Source organism: Drosophila guanche, unplaced genomic scaffold, assembly GCF_900245975.1.
Source record: "Drosophila guanche unplaced genomic scaffold, DGUA_6, whole genome shotgun sequence".
NCBI classification, from domain to species: domain Eukaryota; kingdom Metazoa; phylum Arthropoda; class Insecta; order Diptera; family Drosophilidae; genus Drosophila; species Drosophila guanche.
In genome coordinates, this window is record NW_022995743.1 from 7391990 (window position 1) to 7417763 (window position 25774).

Sequence of the window (25774 nt, forward strand, 5' to 3'; positions counted from 1 at the left end):
GGGCACCCACATGCCAGGATATCAGGGCGAGGAGTTTGAGGCCTTCATGGGCATACCATTCGCTCAGCCTCCTGTGGATTCCCTCCGACTCAGAGTAAGTTCCATCCATTCGTTTCATAATTTTCTGACCATAACCTTTACCGATCTAGAATCCTGTGCCCTCTGGTGCCTGGGAGGGCATCCTGGATGCTGGCACAGCCAAGGATGGTTGCCTGCAGAGGAACTTTTTTGGCGTAGAATGGACAATTAGGGGAGTGGAAGATTGCCTCTACCTGAATATCTACAGGCCAAAGGTAACGCTTGATTAGCAACGAAAATCAAGCCTTGATTTAAATTTGTGCTCCTCCATAGAAACGCGATGGAAGTCCCTTGCCTGTCATGATATACATCCATGCTGGAGGTTTCTTTAGCGGCACAGCCCATCCGGTTGCCAGTGGACCCGAGTATATGATGGACACGGAGCAGGTGATAATGGTCACCATACCCTACCGCTTGGGGCCATTCGGTGAGCTCAGAGGAAGCTGAAATACAGACTTTATTCTAGAGATTATGTCTTGCAGGTTTCCTGAGCACTGGCGATACGAGTATGCCTGGAAATTTCGCTTTAAAGGATCAGCGCCTGGCCATGCAGTGGGTGCAGCAGCACATCGCAGACTTTGGAGGTGATCCCCAGCTGGTGACAATCTTTGGCCACAGTGCGGGAGGAATGTCTGCCCACTATCACATGCTCAGCCCCAGCTCAAAGGGTGAGCTGCGCTCGTCTGTCGTTGGACGTTCTATTGAATCTTTGCTTCCTTTTAGGACTCTTTCACCGGGCCATGTCCTTGGATGGCACCATTCTATCAGCAGTCCTTCAGATCAACAAGGAACCCTTGGCTCAGGCGAGAAAGCTGGCTGCTGTTGCTGGCATCGAGGGGGCAGAGAGCTTGGACAGCAAGGAGCTGGCTCAAGCTCTGCGTGAGCTTGATCCTGTTAAACTGCACAAGACTGTAGATTCCCTAAAGGTCTGGGATAACTTTCCCTTCATCAGTAATCCGCCGGTCGTCGAGCCTGTTGGATGTCCAGAAGCCTTTTTCACCGAGGACCCGGTGAAGGCGCACCTCGAGGGACGCATCAATCAGGTGCCATGGCTGCTGGGCGCTAATTCAAGGGCCGGAGAGGGTTCTATTGCCGTTCTGCATCCTTTCGACGATCGAAAACTACGGGCGGAGCTTAACGAGCGGTTCCTGGAGCATTTTTCCCATATGCTGCATTTGCCTGATGGCACATCGCCTCAGGTTGTCCGGGAGATCTTAGACGCCTACGGAATTGAGGGAGAGACGATTAGCAATGATACACTTGTGCCGCTGGCCCAGATCGCGGGCGACTTTATCTTCTATTATCCACTTTTCGAGACGGCCTCCAGCTATGCGAAATACGCAGACCTAAAGGAGAATCCGCTCTCCTTCTACTTTTTCGAGTACCGTGGAATGCGCACTCTCTCGACTTTGTTTAGCGGTGCATCGATTGAGTACGGAGTGGGTGCAGCTCACATGGACGATGCTCTGCACACCATACGGATTCCAGCTATTGTCGAGGACTATCCCAAGGATTCGGAGGATGCAGAGGTCGTTAAACGGATGACCTCGATGATGGTTGACTTTGCCAAGACAGGGTGAGGCTTTATACTATTTTCTATGGAAGAGTTTCCAGCTACATGATGCTCTTCTCTGCTTTAGGATCTTCCACAGTGGCACCGCCTGCCTGGCATCGGATTTCACGGATCAGGAGATGTGCAGCTATGTCCATTTTGGTGGCACTGTTGGGAGCTACCAGCAGGACATCCAGAAGGACAGGAAAATGGAGGGCTATGCAATATGGAAGAAGTTATTTTTCTGAAAAAGCAGAAACTATTTTCAAGGTTAATTGAATGGTAGAGCCGCCATGCGTATATCACTTAATATGTGGAATTGTAACGGCCATTGTAGTATCAAAGAGGAGAGTCGAGAGACGCACTTTTGATTCACAATACAAATACATCACTTAACTGTAGCTCAATGTCAATTGTAACTGTAAATGCACTGCTTCGCCTGCTCTCTCCCGTTCGCTCTCTCTCTCTCTCTCTCTCTCTGAAGCTAGCGGCGCTTCGCTGCTGCTGTAATTCCGAAGGTCAGTTTGCAGATTGCAGACAATGCAAGAAACGAAACGAGATTAAGTGCGAATAACAGAGAGAGATGAGATGGGAAGGAACGGAACCGAACGGAACGATGGGAAGAGTGATGAGATAAGATATCAGACAATCAAGGGCACATGCAGTGCGTACATATTTACATACATTTTTACATATGCATAGAAAGATAGGGTGCGCTGCAGGATAAAAGGGAAAGTGAATCTGCCAAGCGGTCGTAGTCGGAGCTCAGCTGCTTGGCAGATCAGAGTAAGTGAATTCCCTTTGGCGACTGCGACTGTATCTGATATGCAATTCCAGATCAATTGATATCCGCTCCGATCAAGCATGCGTCTTGTGTGAGTTTAATCGAGTAGTGCCTGTAGTGCTGTAGTGCTGTTGTGTGTTGAATAAAATTTCCATTTCGAGTTCAGTCACTCAGCCGAGATAGTAGTAGACAACAGCAACAGCTATGGCCTAGCGCATGGCAGAGTTTTCTTGGACGATTAACCAACGAAAGCCCTCAGATCGATTTGGATCGTTGGCGTGTAACGTTCTACATATTTTCCGATATTCCGAGTGAGTTTTCCCCAAAGGAGTTTAATGCAATTTATGCAATGGAACTTTACAGAGTGTCAAACGGAACCGATTTAACGTTGACATCATCTTGGGGGGGGGCAATAACAAGGTTTTGGAAGCATCATCCAAAAACTGTTCATAAATAAACAAATCACTCGATCGATATGCATAACTAATGATCCATAAAGACGGCTACTAACTCGGGCTTGTCGTTGGTTTCGGTTTCTTTGTAGCCAGACGATGATTCAGGCGATACAGTTACGGACGATGATGGTGTCGGTGGTGCTCGTGCTGCTCGTGCTAGAGCTCTTCTCGTGCCCCACTCTGGCGCTGGACCCGCCGCTGACCGTCTGTGCGCGAAGTGTGGGCTGTGTCAAGGGCACACACCAAAAGGGCTATCAGTCGGAGCAGTTCGAGGCCTTCATGGGCATTCCATATGCCCTGCCACCCGTGGGAGCGTTGCGGTTCAGCGTGAGTTATGCCCCCCCCCCAAAATCAACCGAAAGGGAAAACGAGAGTTCCATGTAATGTCAGTCCCATTTAGAACCCCAAGGTTATGCCCAAACTGATAGGTGTCTACAATGCCACCAAGCCCAAGCCGGACTGTGTGCAGAAGAACTATCTGCTGCCAACTCCCATCATCTTTGGCCAGGAGGATTGCCTCTATCTGAATGTCTACAGGCCAAAGGTGGGAGCCAAAACAACTGAACAACTAAATTGGCTTTGATCTTATATTTGTGAGTCTCTTCGACAGCGCTCGCTTTCTAGACATTCCCTGCTGCCTGTCATGGTCTACATCCATGGCGGTGGCTTCTTCAGTGGCTCTGCTGGACCTCAAGTGACGGGACCAGAATACTTCATGGACTCGGGTGAGGTTATCCTGGTAACCATGGCCTATCGCCTGGGGCCTTTCGGTAAGCTCTGCGCAAAAATCGACTTGTTCCGCAATTAATTCCATTTCCTTCTTGTGGCAGGTTTCCTATCCACCCAGGACTCGTCCATCTCCGGCAACTTTGGTCTGAAGGACCAGAATCTCGCCCTGCGTTGGGTGCAACGCAACATCGATGCCTTCGGTGGCGATCCCAAGCGCGTGACCATCTTTGGCCAGAGCGCCGGGGGTGTGGCCACGCACCTGCATCTGCTTAGTCCCCGGTCGAAAGGGCTCTTCCACGGCGTCATCAGCACGAGTGGCACAGCCAACGTGCCCTTTGCCATCACGGAGCGACCACTGGAGCAGGCGCGTCTCGTGGCCGAGCTCTGCGGCATCAAGCAGGCCCAAAAGCTCAGCACGGCCAAACTGACGCGATCGCTGCGCCGCGTGGAGGCAACCAAACTGCTGGATGCCGGCGATGGGCTCAAGTTTTGGGATGTGGATCACATGACAAACTTCCGGCCCGTGGTGGAGCAGGGCGTGGGCACTGAGGCTTTTCTCAGCGAACATCCCAGGGAGCTTGTGGCGCGAGGCAGTCGCATGCCCATTCCCTGGCTGGTGGGAACCGTACCGGATGAGGGAGCCGTCCGCGTGGTGAACATTATGGGCAACGAGACGCTGCGCCAGAGCTTCAACGAACGCTTTGACGAGCTGCTGCAGGAGCTGATGGAGTTTCCCACCACCTTTAGCGAGCAGCGGCTGGCCAGCAGCATGAGGCTCATCCTGAAGGAGTACTTCCGGGATGAGCACGAAGTGAACGAAAAGACTGTCCAGGGATTCATGGATGTAAGTGTCAGTAGTCACGGATGAGTCTATCAGTGATATCTAAAGATTCATTGCTCCATTTCTCAGCTCATCACTGACAGGGGATTCAAGCATCCTTTGTACAATGCCATCAGGGAGGATGTCCGACACCGGCATCCGCTCTACATTTTCAGCTTCAACTACAGGGGCCCACTGAGCTATGCCTCTGCCTACACGTCGGCGAATGTCAGCGGCCGATACGGCGTGGTCCATTGTGATGATCTGCTCTACTTGTTCCGCAGTCCCCTCTTCTTTCCCGACTTTGAGCGCAACTCCACGGAGGCCAAGGTGATTCAGTCCCTTGTGGACTACTTTGTGCACTTTACCAAGTTCGGGTGAGCACGCGGAACGGTGGCAAAGCGTTAGACGGGTACTAAATCGTTTCATTCCATAGCAAACCCAGAAATATGGAGTCACTGACACCTTGTACGGAATCGCAGCTGCAGTCACGTTCCAGTGGAATGTGTGATTACCACGAATTTGCCAATACTCAGGCCCCTGCTGAGGGCTTCGAGGTGCACGTGTCCCGCAAATTCCAGGCGGCACGAGTCAAACTCTGGTCGAGTATACTAAATGAAAGCTCCTTAAATGAATACTAAATGAGACAGTGAATGAATATTAGGTATAGGAACAGTTCCACGCTCTCAAAGATGTAGGTTCTAAGTTGGAACTAGAGATACACATAACAAAAGTCTCAAATAAAATCTGAAATTTAATCATTGACGTCAGCCCAAGTTGATGCATGAAAACGGGGACTGCAGCAACTCGAATTTTCTTTCCATCTACTTTACTCTACCATATTCCATATTCCATTTTCCATATTCCATTTCAAAGTGTGCTCAGCATGATAAGCTACAAAAATGCATTTGCATATACATATTTCTACTTGTAATAACAATGTTGTGCAATCCAACATTCTTTCGTTGCTGTAATCAGGTTTAGCTGTCACGATAAATGCACTAACTGCAATGGGGGAAATGGGCACAAAGATGTTTAAATCAATGATATAATTTAAATATAATATTGTGTAACACTTCATAAGAGAATACAAGTAACACAGAGAAAATAAATACGTGATGTACGTATGTGGGTATAGCCAATTCTAGATGCCACTTTCTAGATTTCACTGCAGTTGTCCTCATTTATGGTTCACTTAAAAGCTCAATGAACTTTTGTATCTGATGGATAGCTGTGGGTGGGAATGGTGGAGGGTCTAACTGTCATTTGGCCATCAAATTGGGTTAGCGCATGCAAGCCGCAGATACAGCCAGGTGCCCGTGTGTCGCAGATTTATGTCAATTAAAATCAATAAGTTCCTGCAGGACACTGTCCGACTCGGACTCCCTTCAGTTGCATACGAAAGTGCAGAGCGAGTGCTTCAGCCATGGAGCTAGCCCGGAAGATTGTGATTCGAATAGTGGCCCTGTTCCTGCTCGGGTGGCTGCTCACAATGGGCGAGGCCTACCTGGAGAGTGTCCGCGTGGAGGAGATACCATTTGCCGGCCACAAAGTGTCCGCCAGCCGCCGTTCCAGTGGCATCCACCTGATATCCAGCCTCGAACATCAGCGCAATTTTCTGCACCTCTTCCATGTGCCCTGTGAGTGAGGGAGGACAGAGCACCCCCCAAGATTACTAATTTATGCATTGCAGACATCATCTGCTTCTATGCAGCCAAAGGCAAGTGGCCCTATGTGCCGGGATTCATGAAGTACAAGGTGGACAATGCCGCTCGCAATTTGTTCCATAATAACGACAGTTTCATAAGGCAATTCTGCACCAAGTGGATCCAAGTCAAGGAGTGCTTTCGACCTATTTTTGGTAAGTTCAATGGGGAATGTTGTGAGGTGCAACTCGATCTTCGGTTCTTGCAGACAAGTCCAACGGAACCACAGATGATCCCGAGGTTGAGACACTGAATGCCAAGCTTCAAGGGCAGCGTTGCAACTGCGACAAGCTCCTTTCCACGGAGGCACCTGTTCCGGTTGTTTACTTTGATAAGAACTACATTGGCAACGTCAGCTCTGAGACCATTTTGAATACGATTGAGTTCTTGGAGAGTTTCCTACCGCCGCCGACTAAAAAGCACAAGCGGAAGAATCGCGTGCGTGGTCGTTTGGATGAAATGAATGTTGATCACTAATCAACTTGATTTACGCTTAACATTGTCACCTTTGAATAATATTATTTTTTCTAGTACAACACGCAGCAGTAAAAACTGAATTTGAATTCAACTTATTGTTGCTTGTGATCCGGTTGCAAGGGGTGTTGGGACAACGAGGTAGAAAGTTTCACAGAAAACTCCGAAAAAATTCCGAAAACTCCATTCCACAGAACTGTTCTTAAAACACTGGCCATTTTAAAAATATGAGGATGTTACCGCCAAACTCTTTCCAATCAATATTTGAACGCTCATATTTAAAATGCAGAAATGAGTCGGGAAGCTTTCAATATATCGATATTTCTCTGAGATCGGGAGAGCGTCTGGCAAGAGAGAATTTCCCTGACCATCAGCGCGCGCTGCTAGCTATATTTTGAATTGAAGGCTTGTGACGCTTTTTTATAATCCGCAGATTTCAAACTCTTGGTTTTTTTGCAACTTGTAGAGACAGATGAGAGAGAGAGAGGAGCTCATAGGAGAAAGTTGATTTCAACCAATTCATTATTTTTTCTTAAAATGCGTCATCGAGGATTGAAAACGCAGGTTTACAAATTCAGCTATGAAATTTGATGTGACGTTTTTACCTATTGTCGACACTTTAATTTTTCTCACCGATATCGCACCGTGAAAACTTCCTTTGCTTCTTGAAAGGTTGATTTTATTGAAAAGCTCAAATATAAATTTGTAAAATATAAGGTCATAAGGTATACAATGCAATAAAAAGAAGTATTTATATTAAGCCAAATCTATTTTTCAATCGGATTAAATTATCCTTTCAGTGTTAAAAGTCTTTGCAAGCTAGTAATATCAAATAGAACATCAAAATCGAGGAATATGATTTAAGATATATTTACGGTATATTTTTAAAATGAAAAGGTATGTTTTTAAGGGTCCGACGGTATATTTTATCGATAATTCCACGGTCACACTGATATACATAATATTACTTATACAATTTGCGCCGATTTATTAAAAAAAAGGAATTATTCAGCGAGTGCGGTCGTGTCGGCGGAAAAAATTGTGATAAATATAGCTAAGGTGAAGCACTGCAAATGCTTTTAGCACATAGTCTCGCCCTAGAACACCGCATCCGAATAAAAAAGTTAACAAATAAGTGGCAAGTGCTGGCCAAGCCAATTGAATAACGCTCTAATTTAACTAAAATATATGAAGCGCGAGTGAGAGAGAGATATAGTGAGCGAGATCGAGGTATTGAAACGCTGCCAAAGAAATCTTGCCACCAACACACATTTTTTTGCATTCACTCTTTTTGCTCTCGGCCCGCTTTCATCGCGCGTTCATTGGCGCCTGTGTGAGCGCGTGTGTGTGTGTGCATATTTTGCCGCGTTGCCTTGCTGGCTCGTTCGTAGTCTCTGGTATTTGTTGTTGTCGCTGGGAATCGCCCCTAAGACGCTCTTGGAAGAGTGTGCAGCAAGAGGAACGTGAATGTCGCAAAAACACCAGAAACAGTCCTACCAACCGCTCCCCACAGCTGCGGCCGCCATGGACAACCCGGCGATGAGCCAGAGCAGTAGCAGTGGCGGCAGTAATGATGATGTCGCCAACATACCTCCGACTTACTCCTCACAACAGTTGATGCCCTCGGATTCAGACAGCATGGAAGAATCGCGTCAGCTTCGTCCTACTGGAGCCACAGCCAACCTCGCTGCCGGCCTCGGTCTACCGCCCGTGCCGACACGTCTTTCGGCGGTCGGCCGGTCGCAATGGTTTACCGTTGCTGTGCTCTGTTTTGTTAACCTCATCAACTATATGGACCGCTTCACGATTGCGGGTAAGTGCCTCTCCATCTTCTTTACTCCAGTTTTCGGGAAAACGTGACTGCATAGTAAAAATGAAGACTCTCCAAAAAGCGAGGGCAAATAACTGCTGACTCTTCGTGTGATTGTGACGTCAGTTGTTGTTATTTACTTTAAAGATAAGGAAAGTATTGTTGTGGATAGTAAATCCGCCGTTCTAAATGTTTTCAAGTGCAGGGTCTGATGAAAAATGCCAACAGAATCGTACGAGTTGTGTATGTGATAATAGCCTCTGGGAATGACTAATCAGCGTTTACTTTACATTTGTTTGAATCATCCGATTCAAAAATACGTATATGAGTATGTACAGTCATTTGGATATATATTTTTTATCGTTTAGTTATTTTGATTCGCTTCCTCTTTTCGGGGGTAAATTTCCATGGGAAATCAATCAAATTTCTCGCATATTCCTAACACTCGGTGGGTGTGATTTGTGATATCAGCACCTGATCATGGGGTGGGGGCAACAAAGGCAGAGCCTCAAGTGGTTCCCGCCCGCGTGACAATCGACAGCAATCGTATGTTATCATCTATAAATACGACTCTAATGGAAGTAAACTCCCCCCCCCCCCCAAATATCCTCTAATTTCTGAGTAATCATTTCATTTCGTGCTAATTGTTTGTGTTGTAATGCGGGCTTGTAGAATCTTGGACTGTGTGAGGGGAAATCTTTTAACTTTCCAGACGGCCAGTAGCGTTACATTTGAGATCTAAACAATAATTTTTGGGATTGAGTATAACACAAGCAAAAATGACACCAGCCAAGTGTCAATTCGTCTAAATTCTTAGTAATTGACTGAATTCGAGTAATGTGTATGCGTTACAATGCGGGCTTGTGTGCAGGCAATATAAACAATAGCACTAGCTCCATCTCGGATAGCTATAATTCTTAAGTAAACGGCTAAATGGATTCTTTGCGTTTGCATTTTAATGCGGGCTGTATGGCTCAACGGATATTCTTCTAAGTCAGCATCTACTTCCAACCATATGTAAGTGGATTTCGCACAAATTGGATGGAGAATCTACTTTGATGGGGAATCCCAATTCCATTTATAGTTATCAAATAAAAAAACACTCTTCGATTAAAGCCTGAATCAAATTGCGTTGGAAAAAATATAGTTACAGAGCTCTCCCAATAGCAATTGCCTGGAGCAACAGGTTACGGGTCTGCCGGTTTATATGCAGTTCAAACTGTCGTACCCGCCCCTCTGGAAATGGGACGGGTAGTTACACAACTCAAATAGCTTCGTAACTGGTTAATTTCCGTGCACAAATGGCCATAATTAACATTTAACATTAACTATCTAGCAAAGTTCTCTGGTCTGTGAACCTGAACTTGCATTGCCCCCGCCTCAAAGTGTTTGCAAATCAGCGAAAAGTCCTTTGCCAAGGTCAAAATATAATCTCTTTTGTACATTTTGCACTTACAGAGAGATTAAATGTAACGAAAATTATCTTTTTATCGGTTGATTGTATAAGAATCGATCACAAATTGATTTTACACTCAGCTCTTGAGACTTTAATGTCTTTGTGGTAAGCTTTTAATGGGTAATGGGTGGCCCAAATGCTTAATATATGCATGCATATGTATGCACACACACACACACACATACACACATATATATGTACATATCGCATGACTTTTAATCAACCAAAGTCGCGCCCGGCAGACAGGAAGCGGATTTGCACTGAATTTTGAACTGAAAGGGCGATAACATTTACATTTAAAACTGAAACCACCAATGAGTCGTCCATCATTTACACTCACTCGCACTCATTGTGATGGACTCACTCACTCATTCATTCGGTATACCGCTCTGACTCCATTCGCCCCTCAGGCACACACACGCCCACTATCTTTTTGCTTACTTCCAAGCAAATTAACGTTTGTTATACCCTTCAAATTTCGGTATCCTAAATGTGATCACTTGCTTGCAACGTCCAGAAGGAGGCCGATCTGAGTTTCGTCGGTCTTTTCCAGATATCAAAGCCATGCGTCCGTTCGAAACTGTTGGCCTTAGTGTCGTCTGTCTTTATAAACTTTTCCATATTTTCCAATTAGGAATAATTTTGTTTATTTAGAACAAAAACTAAAATAAACATTTGTGTGCACGCCCAAGGTTATACGAGTAGACATTTGCCTACTACAAAGTTTGTGGTTATCACAATTCCTCTTCCTCTTTTTACAGCCGTGTCTTATCAGTTTTAGTTGTAGAAACAGAAGCCACAATATTAATACCACAATATCAGGCCAATAAATTGCATTTTGGCGCAGCTGTTACGGCCATCCATCGGGCACGTGTCGTGAATTTGTTTAAACAATTTCGCATTGATTAGATTGGCAGTTTCGTGGGTGATTTATTTTGTTTTTGGATGGCCTTTTCTGTGAATTTCAACATTTTCCAAATAGATAAATAAGCTCAAATACATTTACTGTTAGCTATACGCATATATAATTATGTATTTATATGTACACGTAGCACCTGCATATGTATGCAGGCATCGCCTGGTGTCTGTCAAGTTCAACGATATGCATTTAATTATTATTTTAAGTACGTCCTGGCCTTTGTGCACTACCCCCGACTTTGCTATGGCCTGATATTATTGGCTAGCTTGTGGCAATGAGCATTTTGGTTTCCTTTTTAATGTTGGTTCTTGGTGTCAAAGTGAACTTTGGATCAAAGATCTTCTGGTCGTACGAGAATCAGCAGATATTGTGGTCAGCAGATATTTAGTCTGAATACATTTCAACATACATTCAATAATGTAGATGTCTATACACTCAACCGTTGGGCTTTGCATCCTACGTAATTTTCTTGGCCCCCATCCAAGGCGCCAAACAAAATACTTGTCGCTGTCCCATTGATTGAAAACAGATGGATTATATGTATTTGTGTATGTTTTTTATAGGATCTTGTAACATGATAGAGTATCTTTTAGCTGTCTTTTGTTGCAAGCCAATTGAGGTATTTGCTTTTTCTCTTATTTCGATTTTATTATGCGCTTATTTTGCATTTTGTTCAAAGTCGCTGAGATTGGTTTTATGTCCGCTTGAAATGTTTTTCTTAACAAAATGTTTAAGGCACACACAGAAAAACTTTCCATTTTGTTGCCTTCATAGTTGGAGAAAGAAATAAACAAAATGAGATGAAACCTTGACACACCGAAGTGACGAATACCTTGGAATATCTACTTTTGATTACTTAACGGAATATTTGACAACCGAATGCAAAACGCAAGGGAAAATGCGATTTGCTGTTCAGCTGAACCTTTCCCAATATAAATTACAGCACACCTGTTCTTTAATTCCAAGCTTTGAGTCTTGCATTATACAAAGTTTCGTGAACTTTGCACTGTTTGCAGCATCACTGAGTCTATTGTGCCTTTTTCCGGGTCAACGAACTTGACTTGCAAAGTGCACATTTCCCTCGAAATTGAATTAGCCATAGAGCCACAGCCACAGCCCCACTACAAAAAAAAACCATAAAACAATCTAGTTAATCGTTCACTCGCCTATTGGGGTAGGGAATGTCCATTTGAATACGGTAAACGGGGAAATATTTGAAAGTTTTCACAAATTTCCATTTGTGTTTATTTCCACCTGCCCAAAAAATGAAAGTTTTTCTCTGCAGCGAAAGTCTCCGTCGCCTTACAGGTCCCAGAGCACTCGAAATGTGAATCAAAATATCTGTCCGATGGTATCCAGATTGTTTAATCATTGTCTGAATTTAAAGCTTACTCGGCAGATATCGCGTGATACTCAAGGCCAACGTCACCAGACCCAAAAGAGCGCAAAGGAGAGGACGTGCGACGAGAGGGACAACAATCACTTTCAGTCCAACAGCTTTTTCATTCATGTTAATGAGGTGCCACCTCTTCACCTCTCTGCCTCTCTCTTTCAAGTAATATTTACTGACTAGACGTAGTCTCAACAGTCTTCGATTTTCCTACCATCTACAGTACGTTTCGGCACTGTAAGCTACTTTCCTGAGGGGCTTAGGGCTGTGCTAAATGTATTAATTATTTAAATTGCTTTGGCTATCAAAGAGCTATTTTAGTATCCCAAGGTATCAAAAGGTATCCAAATATTGTCTGCTTATCATGTCACGCACTGTCTTGTGCTAAATAAAAGAGAACAAATGCGAGCGCCAGAAACAAGCGAGAGATTAAGAGAGTCAAACTGGTTCTAAAATGGCCAGAACCGGCAAAAAATACATATGTATACGCAGGCGTAGACGGATCTCCCATTAGGGGGGAGACTTTGCCAATCTGCCCCCAAGGCGGCGCCCCTCCTGACGGTACCAGCTGGCCAAGAATGCCATAAACAATCGGCATTCCTTATGCGGGAACCCGATTACACCTCGTGTATGGGAGGGAAAGACCCCACCACAGCACACCCCGTTCGCCATGTCTGTCAGTCTTTCTGTCTGTCCCCCCACAACCTTCTCTGCCATTCCACACCCATCGCATATCGCAATGCATGCATGCACACACAAACACACTGTTTATCGCGTGGCGTCCTCCAACCATTACGTCACTGGGCAAACAAACTCTCCGATTGGTCGAAAACATCGTACGATAAATTTCTCAAAAGCGAAACCAGCAAAAAGAGACCCAGAAACTGAAATAATTAAAAAGCAAACGCTGATTCACGTCCCACTTCGTGCCACGTTCGCTAGGCATTCGGCTGCACTCGGTTAGAGTTCGTTGGGGGGTTCGTTCGTTTGTACGGCACACAACTTGTTGAGCTTTTGCTTGTCTCCCACAGTTGTTTGGTGTTGTTGCTGTGTTGTGCATTTACCGGCTTTTGATCTTCCTCTCTCTGTCGCGCGCGCTCTCACCACTGTGTATTTGCTCTCTCGACTGTCACTTTATTTTTGGGTGCTTGAGCACTTTGAGTCGAGGCAAAGCGGTATTTTGTAGACCACTCAGCTGCGTACATTGGCCCCGTACACGGGCAGGGGCTTAAAAGCTGTGTTTGAGCTGCAAGTAGAATGTAGGAAATGGCGTTAGATGTGAAAAAACAGTTATTGACCGAGGTCGTTTATCAAACCTCCGTTTGATAATGAATTTTTAAACGATGCGACGAAACGTGCCGCATTGTTGTCTTTGCATGAAACGGAAATAAAATAGGTATTTGTAGGCGAAGGTGATTCATAATATAAAAATGAATCTTTGGGCACGTCTTGACACAGATTTGGACATGTGTGTGTGTGTGTGTGTGAACATATTTTCACAGATCGAAAAATGAATCTGCTGGCCTAAGCGATGATTATCGATTCCAGTCATGCTTTGGTCATCGATAGTTACAGCATTTCAAAATGCAACGGAAATGCCTGCATTTTCCGCATAAGTTGTATACTTTGTCTCTCAGTAGCTATTTATGATAGATCGAGAGAAATTACTGAATGATGATACCTATTTTTTCTGCTTTTGTTTGGTTGTTTTAACATTTTAACGAGTCACTGTGAAGAGGAGTGACTGCGTGACTGTGAGGCATGCTAATTAAGGAAGGCACCACCGGCACCTCTCACCACTCCCATCAACGTCGAGCTTACGTAAAGCACTCGAATATAGCATACTCATATTAACTATTTATGTATTTGGCCAATTAGCGTCTATCTACTGTTGATAGAATTAGTTGGTACACACCATAAAATATAATACAAAAACCCAATCACGGATTTCCAGCTTGCGACAATATTTTAATTCCTTTTGTTCATTGCAGGGGTGCTGAAGGATGTGCAAGAAGACTTTAAAATTGGCAACGACAGTGCGGGTCTCCTGCAGACCGTGTTTGTCATCTCCTACATGATCTGTGCTCCAGTCTTTGGCTATCTGGGTGATCGGTACTCCCGGCCCTGGATCATGGCCGTGGGTGTGGCCCTGTGGTGCACCACCACGCTGTTGGGATCGTACATGCAAAGCTTTGGCTGGTTCATCACGTTCCGGGCTCTGGTGGGGATCGGCGAGGCCTCGTACAGCACAATAGCGCCAACGATAATATCGGATCTGTTCGTGAACGACATGCGCTCGAAGATGCTGGCGATGTTCTACTTTGCCATTCCCGTGGGTTCCGGTATGGGGTAAGTTCTATGACCCAAAGAGTTGGCAGTCGCAGCTGCAGAGTAAACAGGCTCTTATCAGTAGATCGTTCGTCTGGGGTGTTCCGCCTTCGACTTTGTCACTCCTCGGGAAGCGGTTATCAGCTGCTGACAACAATTTAACAGCCGACCGGGTGCAAAGTTTGGGGCGGTACTCGACTCAAGGGGATGCTCTAATCGGCGTAGCGTGAGAAAAGTCACGTGACTTCATTTCTACCCATTGAGGAGCACCTTCAATTAAAAGTTTAAATTGATTTATTTTTGGCATGTAAAGAGGATGGCCTTAATTCAATTAAAGTGGGGTCAAGTGGCCGGGGGCTCGTCTCATTGATTGAAATTTATGCGGGGCGCCAATTGGCAGCCAATGCAGTGGAGGACCAAGAGTCAACTAATCGCAATCAACTCTAATGTACTCCCTTCGTTTACCCTTCCAGATATATAGTGGGCTCGAAGACGGCTCACCTGGCCAACAACTGGCGCTGGGCGCTGCGCGTGACCCCCATCCTGGGTGTGGCTGCTGTGCTGCTGATTATGCTGATCAAGGATCCGGAGCGCGGCCATAGCGAGGGCTCGCACAACATGGAGGCCACCTCCTACAGACAGGACATCAAGGAACTGCTCAAGAATCGCTCCTTCATGCTCTCCACGGCCGGATTCACCTGCGTGGCCTTTGTGGCGGGAGCGCTGGCCTGGTGGGGACCTTCCTTCATCTTCCTAGGCATGAAGATGCAGTCCGGAAACGAAAACATCGTTCAGGACGAGTAAGTGTTCCATACTCCCCCTGAATCCCTTCCCCAAAAAGTACCCAAAATCCCCCAAACCAATCGAGCTCGGCGCCTTATACCTTACCTTTGGTTCTATCATCGAAGCATCTCGTACAAGTTCGGAATAGTGGCCATGCTGGCGGGCCTGATCGGCGTGCCAATGGGCTCTGTGCTGGCCCAACGACTGCGCGGGCGCATGGAGAACTGTGACCCGTACATCTGCGCCGGAGGACTACTGGTGTCCGCGCCCATGGTATTTGCTGCCCTAGTGGTGTCTCGGACGAGCGGATCGCTGTGCTTCTTCTTCGTGTTTTTGGCCCAAGTGGCCCTCAACCTGTGCTGGTCCATTGTGGCCGATATTCTGCTGGTAAGCTGGCCCAGAAGCGTTTGAAATCACGAAGCAACAGCAGCATCAGCCACAACAAAGAACGACGATTACTAATGCGCCCCAAGCCTAGCCCCAAGCTCGCCAAGCAGTTTTCCTTCCGCCTAAGCTTTCTTGCAAAAACTAACCTCAAATTCAAAATTTTTCCTACCCTCCCCCCAAATTTAGCGTTGCATTCAATTTCGGAGTGATCACAATGGTGGCGGGCCTGGTGGGCGTGCCCCTGGGCTCGTTCTTGTCACAATATATGATGAAGCGGTACCAATCGGCGGATCCGGTGATATGCGCCTTCGGTTTGCTGCTCAGCGCACCGCTTCTGTTCGGTGCCTGCCTGATGGTGTCGTCCAACGAGCTGGGCACCTATTTGCTCATATTTTTCGGACAGTTAGCTTTGAATTTGAATTGGGCGGTTGTGGCGGACATCTTGCTGGTAAGCCGACAGGGAGAGAGAGTTACACAGCTCCTCCACGAATTTCCCCAGTCTTGCTTTTGTAATTTTGCACTCACTTTTTGTTTAAATATCAATAATGTAAATGTAACTGTAATTACAACACGTAATATTAATATTAACTTTTTACTGTTATAATGAGAACACACCTTCACAAACACACCCCCACACACACACACACGCAAAAACACACAAGCATGCTTACACTCACTCTCTAACCAATATATATTTTTGTGTTGCCCTTTTACCGGTGGTGGTCATTGTCCCTAGCCGAGAGCTTGAAGGAATTTTTAACCCCGGAGTTGTACTGACTCTATAACCCTTCTACACGGTGGATATTTCAAGCTGTCTGGATTTTTAAATTATGCATTTATCTCATTTTCCAACTTGCATACATTTCCTTAAAAGCTTTGCCCTCTTTCCAACCATCTTAAAGCTGAGAAATGCATAGTATTTTATCATTATTTTTCATTTGTATCCCCTCCCCAGAGAGTTGACATTTCTTCATATTACTTTTTCCTTTTTGCAAGTGCAATAAACGTAAAGCTCATCTTCATTCTATTCTGTGCTGCTCCTTGGCATTTTTCCACCCTCTACCCCAATGGAACTAAAAATGGGGTGAAAGAGAGTGTGCCACCCCCAGGCACTTGCAACTGGTAATAAATTTCATCACACGCAACCCCCCAAATGGGCGTTGGGATGGTAAACTTATTAAAGTCCCACATCGCCCACAAGTTGACAGTGCAAAACCCTCGACTCATACCCCTCTAAAGATACAATTTCGAAATTTTCGTATTTGTATTGTACGCTTCTGTCTGGCGTTTGGGGTTTTGGGGTTATCTACACTGGCGAGTCACGTTTGCTGGCCACACACTGATAAGCCAGAGATAGTAGAACTGTAGTTACTATTTATCACGCACATACTAGTAGGTAGATACTCTGTCAATCAGATACTGGCTGGTCCTTGATTACTTTGATTTCAGTACGACTCGATAAAGAAGTTGATTAGCAGAACATATGATCGATTCGATAGTAGATTTATGATCCAGTGAACTTAATAATTTACATAATTCAATAAGATTGATAAGTGTGACCTTGCAGTTGATATTTAACCCAATTCGAATTCTGACCTCAATCAACAAACGATTGAATTATGAAGAGATAATTGATAATTTCTGCATAATCATAAGATCCATATCTTATAGGACTTCAACTTCTTATCTGTGCTCTACTTCTGAGTTCGAGTTAAACTTTTGAATTTATCTGAGTGGCTTTATCTAAAAGATATCTAAAATATTCCTTCTTGGTAGCTCCGTCTGCCCTATGAATGGACAGTAAAGCTGTTTAAACAGCTGATTTGCGCAACCTATGCGTCAAGATAGTGGTTGTTACTCTTAGTACATGTATAGGAAGATATATGTATCACATCCATCCGTACACATGCGTACTCGCAGACGTAATACTTTCAAGTGGTATGCATGTTATTTAGCCTGTTCTAAATTTGGCAGTACGTCAGACCATACTATATGTATGGTATATGTATACCCCTCTCGATGCATTATACTATTTTATTTTTGTTCGGTGTCTCTCTTTTTTACCACGCACTTGATTTGAGCGTATGCCCACTTTTTTGCTGCCTTATTGCCATTGCAAAATGATTCCGTTCCGTGACAAAAATAAGCATTCGAAATTTGTTATCTAACCCGAAAGAGTCCCAATGGTCGGGTATTGGCCACTGCCTTGGGTGGCGCTATTTCAATTGTTTCAGATAAGGAGTTTTGATTAGAAACTGCCTTTATCTAGGGTATTCAGCTGGAATGGGTTGACCTAGACTAAAAGTACGATCCCACAAGATTTTCCATTGAAATTTATGGATTAGTTGTCGTAACTTCTGCTTTTGCTTTACAACACATCCATAAAACGCACAGGCCACACACACACACACACACACCCACACACTATTGTAACAGTAAAAACTTAATTTAGCTTGAAGAAACAAAAACGTTAATGAATCAAAATTGGTAGGTCAAGAAAAGAATGCCACAATCAAACAATTCAAAGAGTTACCATCCAGTAGTCGATGTACATATGTACATCCTTCAATGCCGATCAGCATTATCAAAACGTTAAACTCTTCATGTCGATGGTACCGCTAGCAGCTCCAGAACTGTTCCCAGGCGCACGCTCTTTCACTGTTCCCAAGTGACCGCCGTTGTGGACACGAACCTGCACGCAAATTGGGGCCGGCGGACTGTTCTTTGTCCTCAATATTCTCGAGTGGCTCCATCTTTGGCGAGCTTTTGGCAGCATCGGAGCTTGTTTGATTGTGGTTGCTTCTTGCACACACGTACCGCACTCTAGAACACACACACCTACGCACCTTAATCGCACTTTATGTTTGTATGTAATATCGAACTATCGGCTGAGATGTATGTAAAATACTTGCTACATCCCTGTCGATAGTTTGATTCTAGGTTTTGGTCTTTGCTTAAAAACTCTTTGTTTTCATTGTTGTTGTTGGTAAAACTGCTGTTGACTTAGATTTAAATACGACACTGATTCAATCGAGATGAAACTAATAAATATTTTATCTTGTGGTGCAGTATGTAGTGGTACCCACGCGTCGATCTACAGCGGAGGCCTTCCAAATACTCATATCACACGCCCTGGGCGATGCCGGCAGTCCCTACCTAGTGGGAGCGGTAAGTTATAGCACCTCTGATCTGTGTAAGCCCATAATCTTTACATATTTGATTTTTTGTACCCTGCACAGATGTCGGAGGTCATCATGAAGCATCTACGCAACCATCCCGGTGCTTCGGGCCTGACAAATGAACTGCAAAGCATGTCCCAGGTGGTGGAGTCGCAACTCATCAATGCCACGGATCTGGCCACGAAAGTAGCCTCGGAGGCTATCCATTCGTTCCAAACGAATCTAACCAAAACAGCTGAAAAGCTGACAGAACAGGTAGAGTTTTCAAAGTATTTTCTATGCTGGCCAATCTAAACTTTTGTTTTTCCCGCAGTTTACGGAAGTCGAGCAGTTTGAGGGCCTTCAGTACGCGCTGTTCTCCACCAGCTTTGTGGAGGTGCTGGGTGGCATCTTCTTCCTGTTCACCGCCTGCTTCATACTCAAGGACAAATACAAGGCAGCGCGAAGTGTAGCTGGTAAGGATCTCCCATTAGTCCGATGTCTTAGCACATCCCTCTATCCATCTCGTTGGCAATCTCCTGTCAATTTCGGTTCTTTTGTTTGATTCTGTTGGTTGTTCGGCAGGCGAAAAGGGACTGGCGTCAGTGGCCGCAAAAGACGTCGAGTCTTTCAATTCGGAATGTCTCGTCCTGTGCACGGACATTGCCCTGCGGGAACGCGCGTGATAAGTTTAGGCGTCCTCAAAAGAATACTATTTTTGGCTTAAGATCCCGTAAGGTGGGTTCCCCAAAATTCTCGTTTCGTTTTGCGTTATGTTCTGCGTTCGTTTCATCGTTCAGCGTTGCGTTCTACTAATCCGACATGACCGCAAGGCCCTGCCCTAACATCGAAATTGTCCTCAGTCCTCCCACATTGCTTTACATACTACATATAAATATGTGCACTATTTTAAAAGGATATGTCTAATGACTTTTGTGTTCTTTTCGGATTTTACAGATGCTCAGGAACAGCAGCAGCAGCAGCGGGACTACCCGATTGCCTAATACCAGCCTATACTTGAAGTTATACTGCGCACTCAGAGCACTGATGGCATTTTGGGTGAACACATACTGACTGAAAATCATCTTTAATTTAATCTCCACACACACAAGCACGAGCACCCAAGTATTGGTTTCTTTTTGGAATTGGATTATATGTAGACATACGATACATGCTCAAGTTCCTATCAGAAGGGAAAGGATATACATAGCCACACGACATCGATACATACCCAAGCAGTTCAGTTATGTAGATATGTACATGCATCCACTGATACACCTCTCAATCACCCGCTCCCAAACTCGCGAGTCATATACATTATAATCGGTTCATTTTACATGTAAACGCTTATTTACATAGACACGTAGATAGACCTAGATCTAGTATTTTAGGCTAAAGAAAAATGAAAATTGGAAACAATAAATAAAACAAGCAACCACTTCATGCGATTTCGAGGATGTTCTTCATCAGGCGTCCACTCCTCTACACTCAAAATCACCGCTCTCCTCTCTCCCCAAAACTTCTGTAAATAGTTCAACCCCATCTTCAGTGTCAGGGGCACCAAACGGAGTATCTCAGGCAACGTATGGAACGCATGAAGTGTCGATTGTTGCGATATTTATGCATACTAAAAAACTTAAATATAAAGTATGAATACATATAATTTGTAAATATTAATAAGCATTGGGCCATTGTATAAGTACATAGTCTCGATAATCAATCTAATCGTAATTCTGTAATTTTATTTTAACTAGAACTTTAATCGTAATCTTAACTCTAGTTAGAACCGTATAACAAATGGAATGAAATGTCTGCACCCTCAACTATTACTGAATATTACAAGCTAACTATTTAAACAATCGAAAGAAAAAACCCTTGAGCTACAGCATTAATATGCTGGCATCATCAACATGTATGTTTTTTATGTTAACTCTTAGTCCAATGTTGGCCTCTTCAAAAACTGAAATTGAAAGCGACAAAAAGACTGCAAATAATCAAAATCGATATTCGGCTTAGGAATAACCCAAAGATAGGGCAAACAAATATATATGAATATGATTGGACAATTGAGGATTACTTGGGCAATAAAGAATTTTTAAATAAATCAACAACAATCATTTTATTTCGTTCGATAGTTTTCAAAGGAGGGCGAGCCATACACTCGGCATAATTATATGTATGTCCATATGTACATACATATGGTCCAAATGGTCTTAAAAATGTCGAAAATATCTATTCTGAATCAATTAATATGTCTGGAGAACAAGAGCTGGATATGACGAACCTGAACGCAGAAGCCATGGACATTTTTGGGCCCGGTGTTGCGAATTTTGTTTTTTTATGAAAAAGTGTCCGATTATGTGATGGAGTCACTGTATGTACTTACGTATGTATATACATATGTATTATGCATGTATGTACATATGTATGTATGTATGTAATTTCTAAGCATAAAAAGCGGACAAAGATCGAGAATAAATTGGACTGTCATTTGTCATTAGACAAAAGACAAAACACTCTCGACTTCCAAAGCAGGTACATAGATTCGTTCAAGGCCACAGTACCTGTACGAACTGATGTAACACTTTCTTTCTGAATTGCCTGCGCCGGCCTGTCCTAAAAGGTCTTTCCAAACAATTTCAGTGCCATATATTGCCAGATCAATTAACAATTACTTACATATGCATCTCATACATGTACATAGGTCATACATATGTACATAGATGTACCGGATAGTTCTTGAGTTTCTTTATGTGAAATACAGCTAATATTTTTATAGCACTTGTGTAAAGATCAAATAAAACGCTTCAATCCAGCGGAGCAGCGCCTCTGCAATTCAGAAATGCATGCACATATGTACATATGCATAGAAGTATGTATATACATATGTATGTATTTATACTGCTTTCAAGTCTACAACTAAAACGGAGTGCAAAAAGAAAAAGGAAACGTGAAGAAGCAATATAGTGGTGTATTTACATAAATAAATACGTATAAACATCAGGGCTCGGCACCCATACAATTAACGACCCGTTTTTTGCGTTTGTGTGTGCAGTCGCACCCGAAACGGAACATTTCACTTTGGTATTTGTACGAATCACTGTAATACGCGTGTACGTGAGCGGCAGCGCAGCAGCAGCGCCTTGACCTGTACCCTCTGGGCCGTGCCGAGCCCTGATATACATACATACATACGGTCATTTCTGTTTTTCGTATAAAAAAGGACCTAAAACGAGATAACATAACAGGGTCTGCAGAACTGAGAAAACAACGGAGAAGACAGAAGAAAAGAAACGTAAAGAGAATAGCGAACAGAACCACCCCAAAGTGACTCTCACACACACACACGCAAACAGGTTCAATGTAAGATGATAAACGGAATCTTAGAATAAGAGAGACGACGGCTTAACACTCATTTCATCATCGTCGGTCGCAGCGCGCGCACGTAACAGAAAATTCATAAAAAACTGCAAACCATGGAGCAAAAAGTAAGTTTTTTAGCCGGGAAAATGTATCAGGCCTATTCTAAACTTTTATTTAAACTTCAAGAAATCGAAACCAACTGAAGACGGCAACAACAGCGACAGTGATGTGGAAATAGTCGAGTGCTGTGGTCTGGATAAACCGAAGATCGGTCTAAATGTGATGTCCAAAGCCGCTGCAGATGCCAACGACAGCGACAGTGATGTGGAAATAATCGGATGCTTCGCTCTGAGTAAGCCAACGATCCGTGAGAAGCCGCCACCAAATTCTCCAGCGATGACGCACATTCCGATGCCGTTGGCCACACCGCCGTGGTCCCCCACCGACACTTCAATGCCTATCCTCTCTACCATTACCAGTCTTCGACCTGGCTCGGTACTGTGCATTCCGTGCTATCTGTGCCAGAAGCGGTTTTACGACATAGATCTTCTCAAGGAGCACCTAAGCCAACATGGCATGGAGATCTACCGTAGCACTTTGCAACCTCAAGTCACCACGGTACAACCAACTGTGCAACAATTTATCCTAGATCCGATCAAGTTTAACTTTTCAAGTGCTCAATCAACGCCACCGCTTGTTCCATCATTTAATAATTCATGTTTAAAGCGAGGACGTCCACGTAAGGTATCCTTTGAATGCCAGTTTTGCAAAATCAAGTTAAGTTCCTCCCAGGACCTGGAACTTCACCATAAGCGCTGCAATCCGGGAAAAGCAGCGGCGGCGAATTTCGTATGCAAGTACTGCAACAAGGCGTACAGACGTGAAGGCTTTTTAACTCGTCACATGAGACAAAAACACAATTTCCGTCTGTTTGATCTTCCAAAAGCACCACCGTCCCCCTGTTCATCCGCAGCATCCACATCGGAGTCAACTTTCACAGAAAGTAGTACTGAGCTGACCAATGCAGAGCCGACAGCCGTCGTATGTTATCCGTCCAGCGGCGAGTTCATAGCGCCCTCGGAACTGCTCAATGCTGATCCTCCATCCAGTTACTGCCCGATCAGCGAATTTACATCATCCACATCGGAGTCAACATTCACAGAAAATAGAACTGAGTTGTCCAACGCAGAGCCAGCTGTCGACTGTTATCCGTCCAACCGAGAGTTCATGGCGGACGGGGAACTGGTGAATGCTGCTTCTCCTTCCAATTATTGTCCGATCAGCGAATTTACAGCAACCGCTTTGGAGTTAACCTCATCACCACCAAGCACTCGATTGATTAAAGATGAGCCAGCTATCGATTCCTGTGAAGCAAGTGAATCGCATGAAGAACTAGCAGCGAAGGCAGCCGCCTTCTACTGTCCGCCCGCCGAATGGGCAGCCATGGGCCGACCGTTTGCGAATGGTTACTTCATTCCCATGGATCCCAACAAAACGTATCCACTTCGTCGGGATGATTGCTTCTTGGGGTATGTATTTGTAGTAATATGTATCTGTAGCATCCGAACTAATTTTGCTGCGTTCTTTTTTAGTGAATTTAGTAACTGGGTCAGTCAAGAGGAAATGGATAAGTATTCCGAACGGTGCCAGACCTGAAATGCACTCAAAGAAAAAAGCTGAAGCTTTCTTGGATACTCTAAATTATTGCCATACATTATATCCTATCATTTTTGTGGAGATTTCAGAAAGGCTGAAAGGCTTCCCTTTCAATCTCAGCACTTGTACATAAAGGAAATGGGACTTCCAATTCCGAAAACTAATAAAAACGAATGAAGAACTGAAATCCGAGAAATCATTTTGGTAATGTTTAGAATAGCGCAACATTAAAAAATCGATCCAAAACATTACTTTGACACATAAATTACTGCCATAAAGAGATTGGGAGACTCATATAAAGCCTTTGTACACTGTATGCAAGTGTACACAAGATGTAACGCACACAATCATGCGCTCTTCTTTTTGGCATTTCCACACACACACCCCGCATTGCTCCTTATATTACAGCTGACCTTAGCACAAAAGCAATATGTATTCAGCATGTGTAGCGCATGTGTAGGCTTTTCACGGCAACAATTTATAGATTATAGAAGGAGCAGGAATGCCATTTTTAAATCCTAATGATGAATAGAGATAAAGAAACGCCTCTATCTTTCTAGTTTAATAGAGCGGCACTTACACTTCCATATTCACACATGCATACATACATATATATACACATGTACACTTTTGCTCATTTTACGCTCCTCTGTTTCTCTCTTTTCCTTGAACGCTAATTCTGCTCAGCTGCGCAGTTATTTTATATTCGTTCGAAGGGAAAGTTGGAAACGCAAGCGCGCCGCTAGACAACGAAAACACCGAACAGAGTGGGATAGGCTGAGCACAATAAACAAGAAGAACTGAAAACGAAATAGCAAAAAAAAACTGTACATTTCGAATAGAGTCGGTGGGGAAACAGCATTTGTAGAGGTTTGTGTCAGAAAGTGGACAGTGGACTTATTAGATAGTAATGGTGAAATTCAGTTTCAGCTGCGCTGCCAACAATGGACATGGTATCATCAGAGATGGAGACAGACCTGACCGGCCTGCACTTGGGGTGCCTGATGTGCGAGAAATGTTTTGTCGGCATAGATTCGCTGCAGGCGCATCACCTGTCACACTTTCCTTCGGTCACCCAACCGATCCCCAAGGGTCACAGCTGTGATCTGTGTGGGCGCGCACTGCACTCGCTGCAGGAGCTGAAGAGTCACTACAAACAATATCACGAGGCCCTTGTCAGCACGGAATCGAAAACGGGAGAGTTTTTCGAGTGCAATCGTTGCGCAAAATACTTTGTCTTACGGGAGTACCTAATGCTCCACATGAAGCTAAAGCATTCCGAGTGGGAGATCAGAAAACCAAGTGATTCGAATCATGTTCCACGGAATCCCCAGCATCAACCCTTCGCTTTCTTCAACGGGCACGATGAATGATGGATCTTTCTGCGCCCAGAAACCAACAATTTTTTTGTATCCTGGACTCTGTGCATATGTAGATCTATATTTTATTAAGAACATTCTCATTATTGTTAATGTGGAATATTTTTGTGAATTTTTTAAAAAATCGCTGAACATTTTCTGCTCTGGAAGCTGAAATAGTGAACAACCTGAATTAACCACAGATGCTATAAGGCCTGCATTACCTGCGTTTCATTTAAGTCTATTGATATTATATGTATCGCACAGTTGTGTTAACGTCGCTGCCAAACGGCATAGCTTGGTGTAATCTCATATTGATAAACACACTTAAAGAATAACAATGTTGCTGTTTCAAGATGCATCAGCAGTCAGTTGGCAAAACTAATGCTTCCGTTGAGCAATGCAACGCTGGAAGATCTGTAGAAATACCTTCGCTATGATAAGAATGTTTGACAGGGTGTGAAAAAAGTTATCGACTCGTCAATGTTTGCTCGTGTTCAAATACAGTACACCCTGTATCCGCACATGTTCTCATTGCAAAACTTTTTGCTGACATGCGCATTTTAAG

The 25774-nt window shown here is 44.2% G+C and overlaps 6 protein-coding genes across 11 annotated transcripts in view; all 6 read left to right on the plus strand.

Moving 5' to 3' along the window:
* LOC117578798 (esterase-6-like) overlaps positions 1-2043 on the plus strand; it is a 3028-nt gene extending 985 nt beyond the window's left edge. Inside the window, exons 3-6 of one of the 2 annotated variants that reach the window (XM_034264526.1) lie at positions 352-505; positions 561-746; positions 802-1654; positions 1719-2043. In XM_034264526.1, the coding sequence (XP_034120417.1) occupies positions 352-505; positions 561-746; positions 802-1654; positions 1719-1878 (1353 nt within the window). In that variant the 3' untranslated portion in view covers positions 1879-2043. The remainder of the gene's footprint in view (positions 1-351; positions 506-560; positions 747-801; positions 1655-1718) is intronic. The other variant, XM_034264525.1, reaches the window with a different exon arrangement.
* A 534-nt stretch (positions 2044-2577) lies between these two features.
* Positions 2578-5176, plus strand: LOC117578797 (esterase E4). 2 transcript variants are annotated; one of them, XM_034264524.1, is made up of 7 exons: positions 2578-2725; positions 2959-3196; positions 3270-3413; positions 3480-3639; positions 3700-4442; positions 4509-4795; positions 4855-5176. In XM_034264524.1, exons 1-7 carry the CDS (start codon positions 2631-2633, stop codon positions 5057-5059), a joined length of 1872 nt encoding a protein of 623 aa, XP_034120415.1. In that variant the 5' UTR covers positions 2578-2630; the 3' UTR covers positions 5060-5176. The 2 variants fall into 2 exon arrangements, with proteins under 2 accessions (XP_034120415.1, XP_034120414.1); XM_034264523.1 differs by having other exon boundaries at positions 2579-2725; positions 3471-3639.
* A 604-nt stretch (positions 5177-5780) lies between these two features.
* On the plus strand, positions 5781-6605 carry LOC117586538. The gene is made up of 3 exons (XM_034276677.1): positions 5781-6058; positions 6112-6279; positions 6333-6605. The coding sequence occupies exons 1-3, from the start codon at positions 5845-5847 to the stop codon at positions 6599-6601; spliced, it is 651 nt and encodes a 216-aa protein (XP_034132568.1). The 5' UTR covers positions 5781-5844; the 3' UTR covers positions 6602-6605.
* Positions 6606-7587: 982 nt separating this feature from the next.
* On the plus strand, positions 7588-20553 carry LOC117583053 (protein spinster). 3 transcript variants are annotated; one of them, XR_004573773.1, is made up of 9 exons: positions 7588-8411; positions 14165-14522; positions 14975-15301; positions 15410-15671; positions 18741-18839; positions 18911-19105; positions 19164-19305; positions 19415-19567; positions 19787-20553. XR_004573773.1 is itself a non-coding variant. In XM_034271227.1 (8 exons), exons 1-8 carry the CDS (start codon positions 8066-8068, stop codon positions 19831-19833), a joined length of 1776 nt encoding a protein of 591 aa, XP_034127118.1. In that variant the 5' UTR covers positions 7588-8065; the 3' UTR covers positions 19834-20553. The 3 variants fall into 3 exon arrangements, 1 of the variants encoding a protein (XP_034127118.1); XR_004573774.1 differs by lacking the exon at positions 15410-15671 and adding an exon at positions 15858-16119; XM_034271227.1 differs by lacking the exon at positions 19415-19567.
* A 1618-nt stretch (positions 20554-22171) lies between these two features.
* LOC117583131 lies at positions 22172-24035 on the plus strand. Its single transcript, XM_034271325.1, has 3 exons — positions 22172-22317; positions 22379-23721; positions 23785-24035. The coding sequence occupies exons 1-3, from the start codon at positions 22306-22308 to the stop codon at positions 23846-23848; spliced, it is 1419 nt and encodes a 472-aa protein (XP_034127216.1). The 5' UTR covers positions 22172-22305; the 3' UTR covers positions 23849-24035.
* A 523-nt stretch (positions 24036-24558) lies between these two features.
* LOC117583190 (uncharacterized zinc finger protein CG12744) lies at positions 24559-25436 on the plus strand. Of its 2 annotated transcripts, none has more exons than XM_034271403.1 (2): positions 24559-24718; positions 24773-25434. In XM_034271403.1, the coding sequence occupies exon 2, from the start codon at positions 24793-24795 to the stop codon at positions 25219-25221; it is 429 nt and encodes a 142-aa protein (XP_034127294.1). In that variant the 5' UTR covers positions 24559-24718; positions 24773-24792; the 3' UTR covers positions 25222-25434. The 2 variants fall into 2 exon arrangements, with proteins under 2 accessions (XP_034127294.1, XP_034127288.1); XM_034271397.1 differs by lacking the exon at positions 24559-24718 and adding an exon at positions 24726-24732 and having other exon boundaries at positions 24773-25436.
* The last annotated feature ends 338 nt before the right edge of the window (positions 25437-25774 follow it).

Coding starts and splice junctions, on each gene's coding strand:
- LOC117583190 (XM_034271403.1), top strand. CDS start 24,793: ATGGACATGGTATCATCAGAGATGGAGACAGACCTGACCGGCCTGCAC.
- LOC117583131 (XM_034271325.1), top strand. Junction 23,722..23,784: donor CGGGATGATTGCTTCTTGGG/GTATGTATTTGT, acceptor GTTCTTTTTTAG/TGAATTTAGTAACTGGGTCA.
- LOC117586538 (XM_034276677.1), top strand. CDS start 5,845: ATGGAGCTAGCCCGGAAGATTGTGATTCGAATAGTGGCCCTGTTCCTG. Junction 6,059..6,111: donor GCACCTCTTCCATGTGCCCT/GTGAGTGAGGGA, acceptor TATGCATTGCAG/ACATCATCTGCTTCTATGCA. Junction 6,280..6,332: donor GTGCTTTCGACCTATTTTTG/GTAAGTTCAATG, acceptor CGGTTCTTGCAG/ACAAGTCCAACGGAACCACA.
- LOC117578797 (XM_034264523.1), top strand. CDS start 2,631: ATGGCAGAGTTTTCTTGGACGATTAACCAACGAAAGCCCTCAGATCGA. Junction 3,414..3,470: donor TGAATGTCTACAGGCCAAAG/GTGGGAGCCAAA, acceptor ATTTGTGAGTCT/CTTCGACAGCGCTCGCTTTC. Junction 4,796..4,854: donor GTGCACTTTACCAAGTTCGG/GTGAGCACGCGG, acceptor TTCATTCCATAG/CAAACCCAGAAATATGGAGT.
- LOC117583053 (XM_034271227.1), top strand. CDS start 8,066: ATGTCGCAAAAACACCAGAAACAGTCCTACCAACCGCTCCCCACAGCT. Junction 14,523..14,974: donor CCCGTGGGTTCCGGTATGGG/GTAAGTTCTATG, acceptor TTACCCTTCCAG/ATATATAGTGGGCTCGAAGA. Junction 18,840..18,910: donor GTCCCTACCTAGTGGGAGCG/GTAAGTTATAGC, acceptor TACCCTGCACAG/ATGTCGGAGGTCATCATGAA.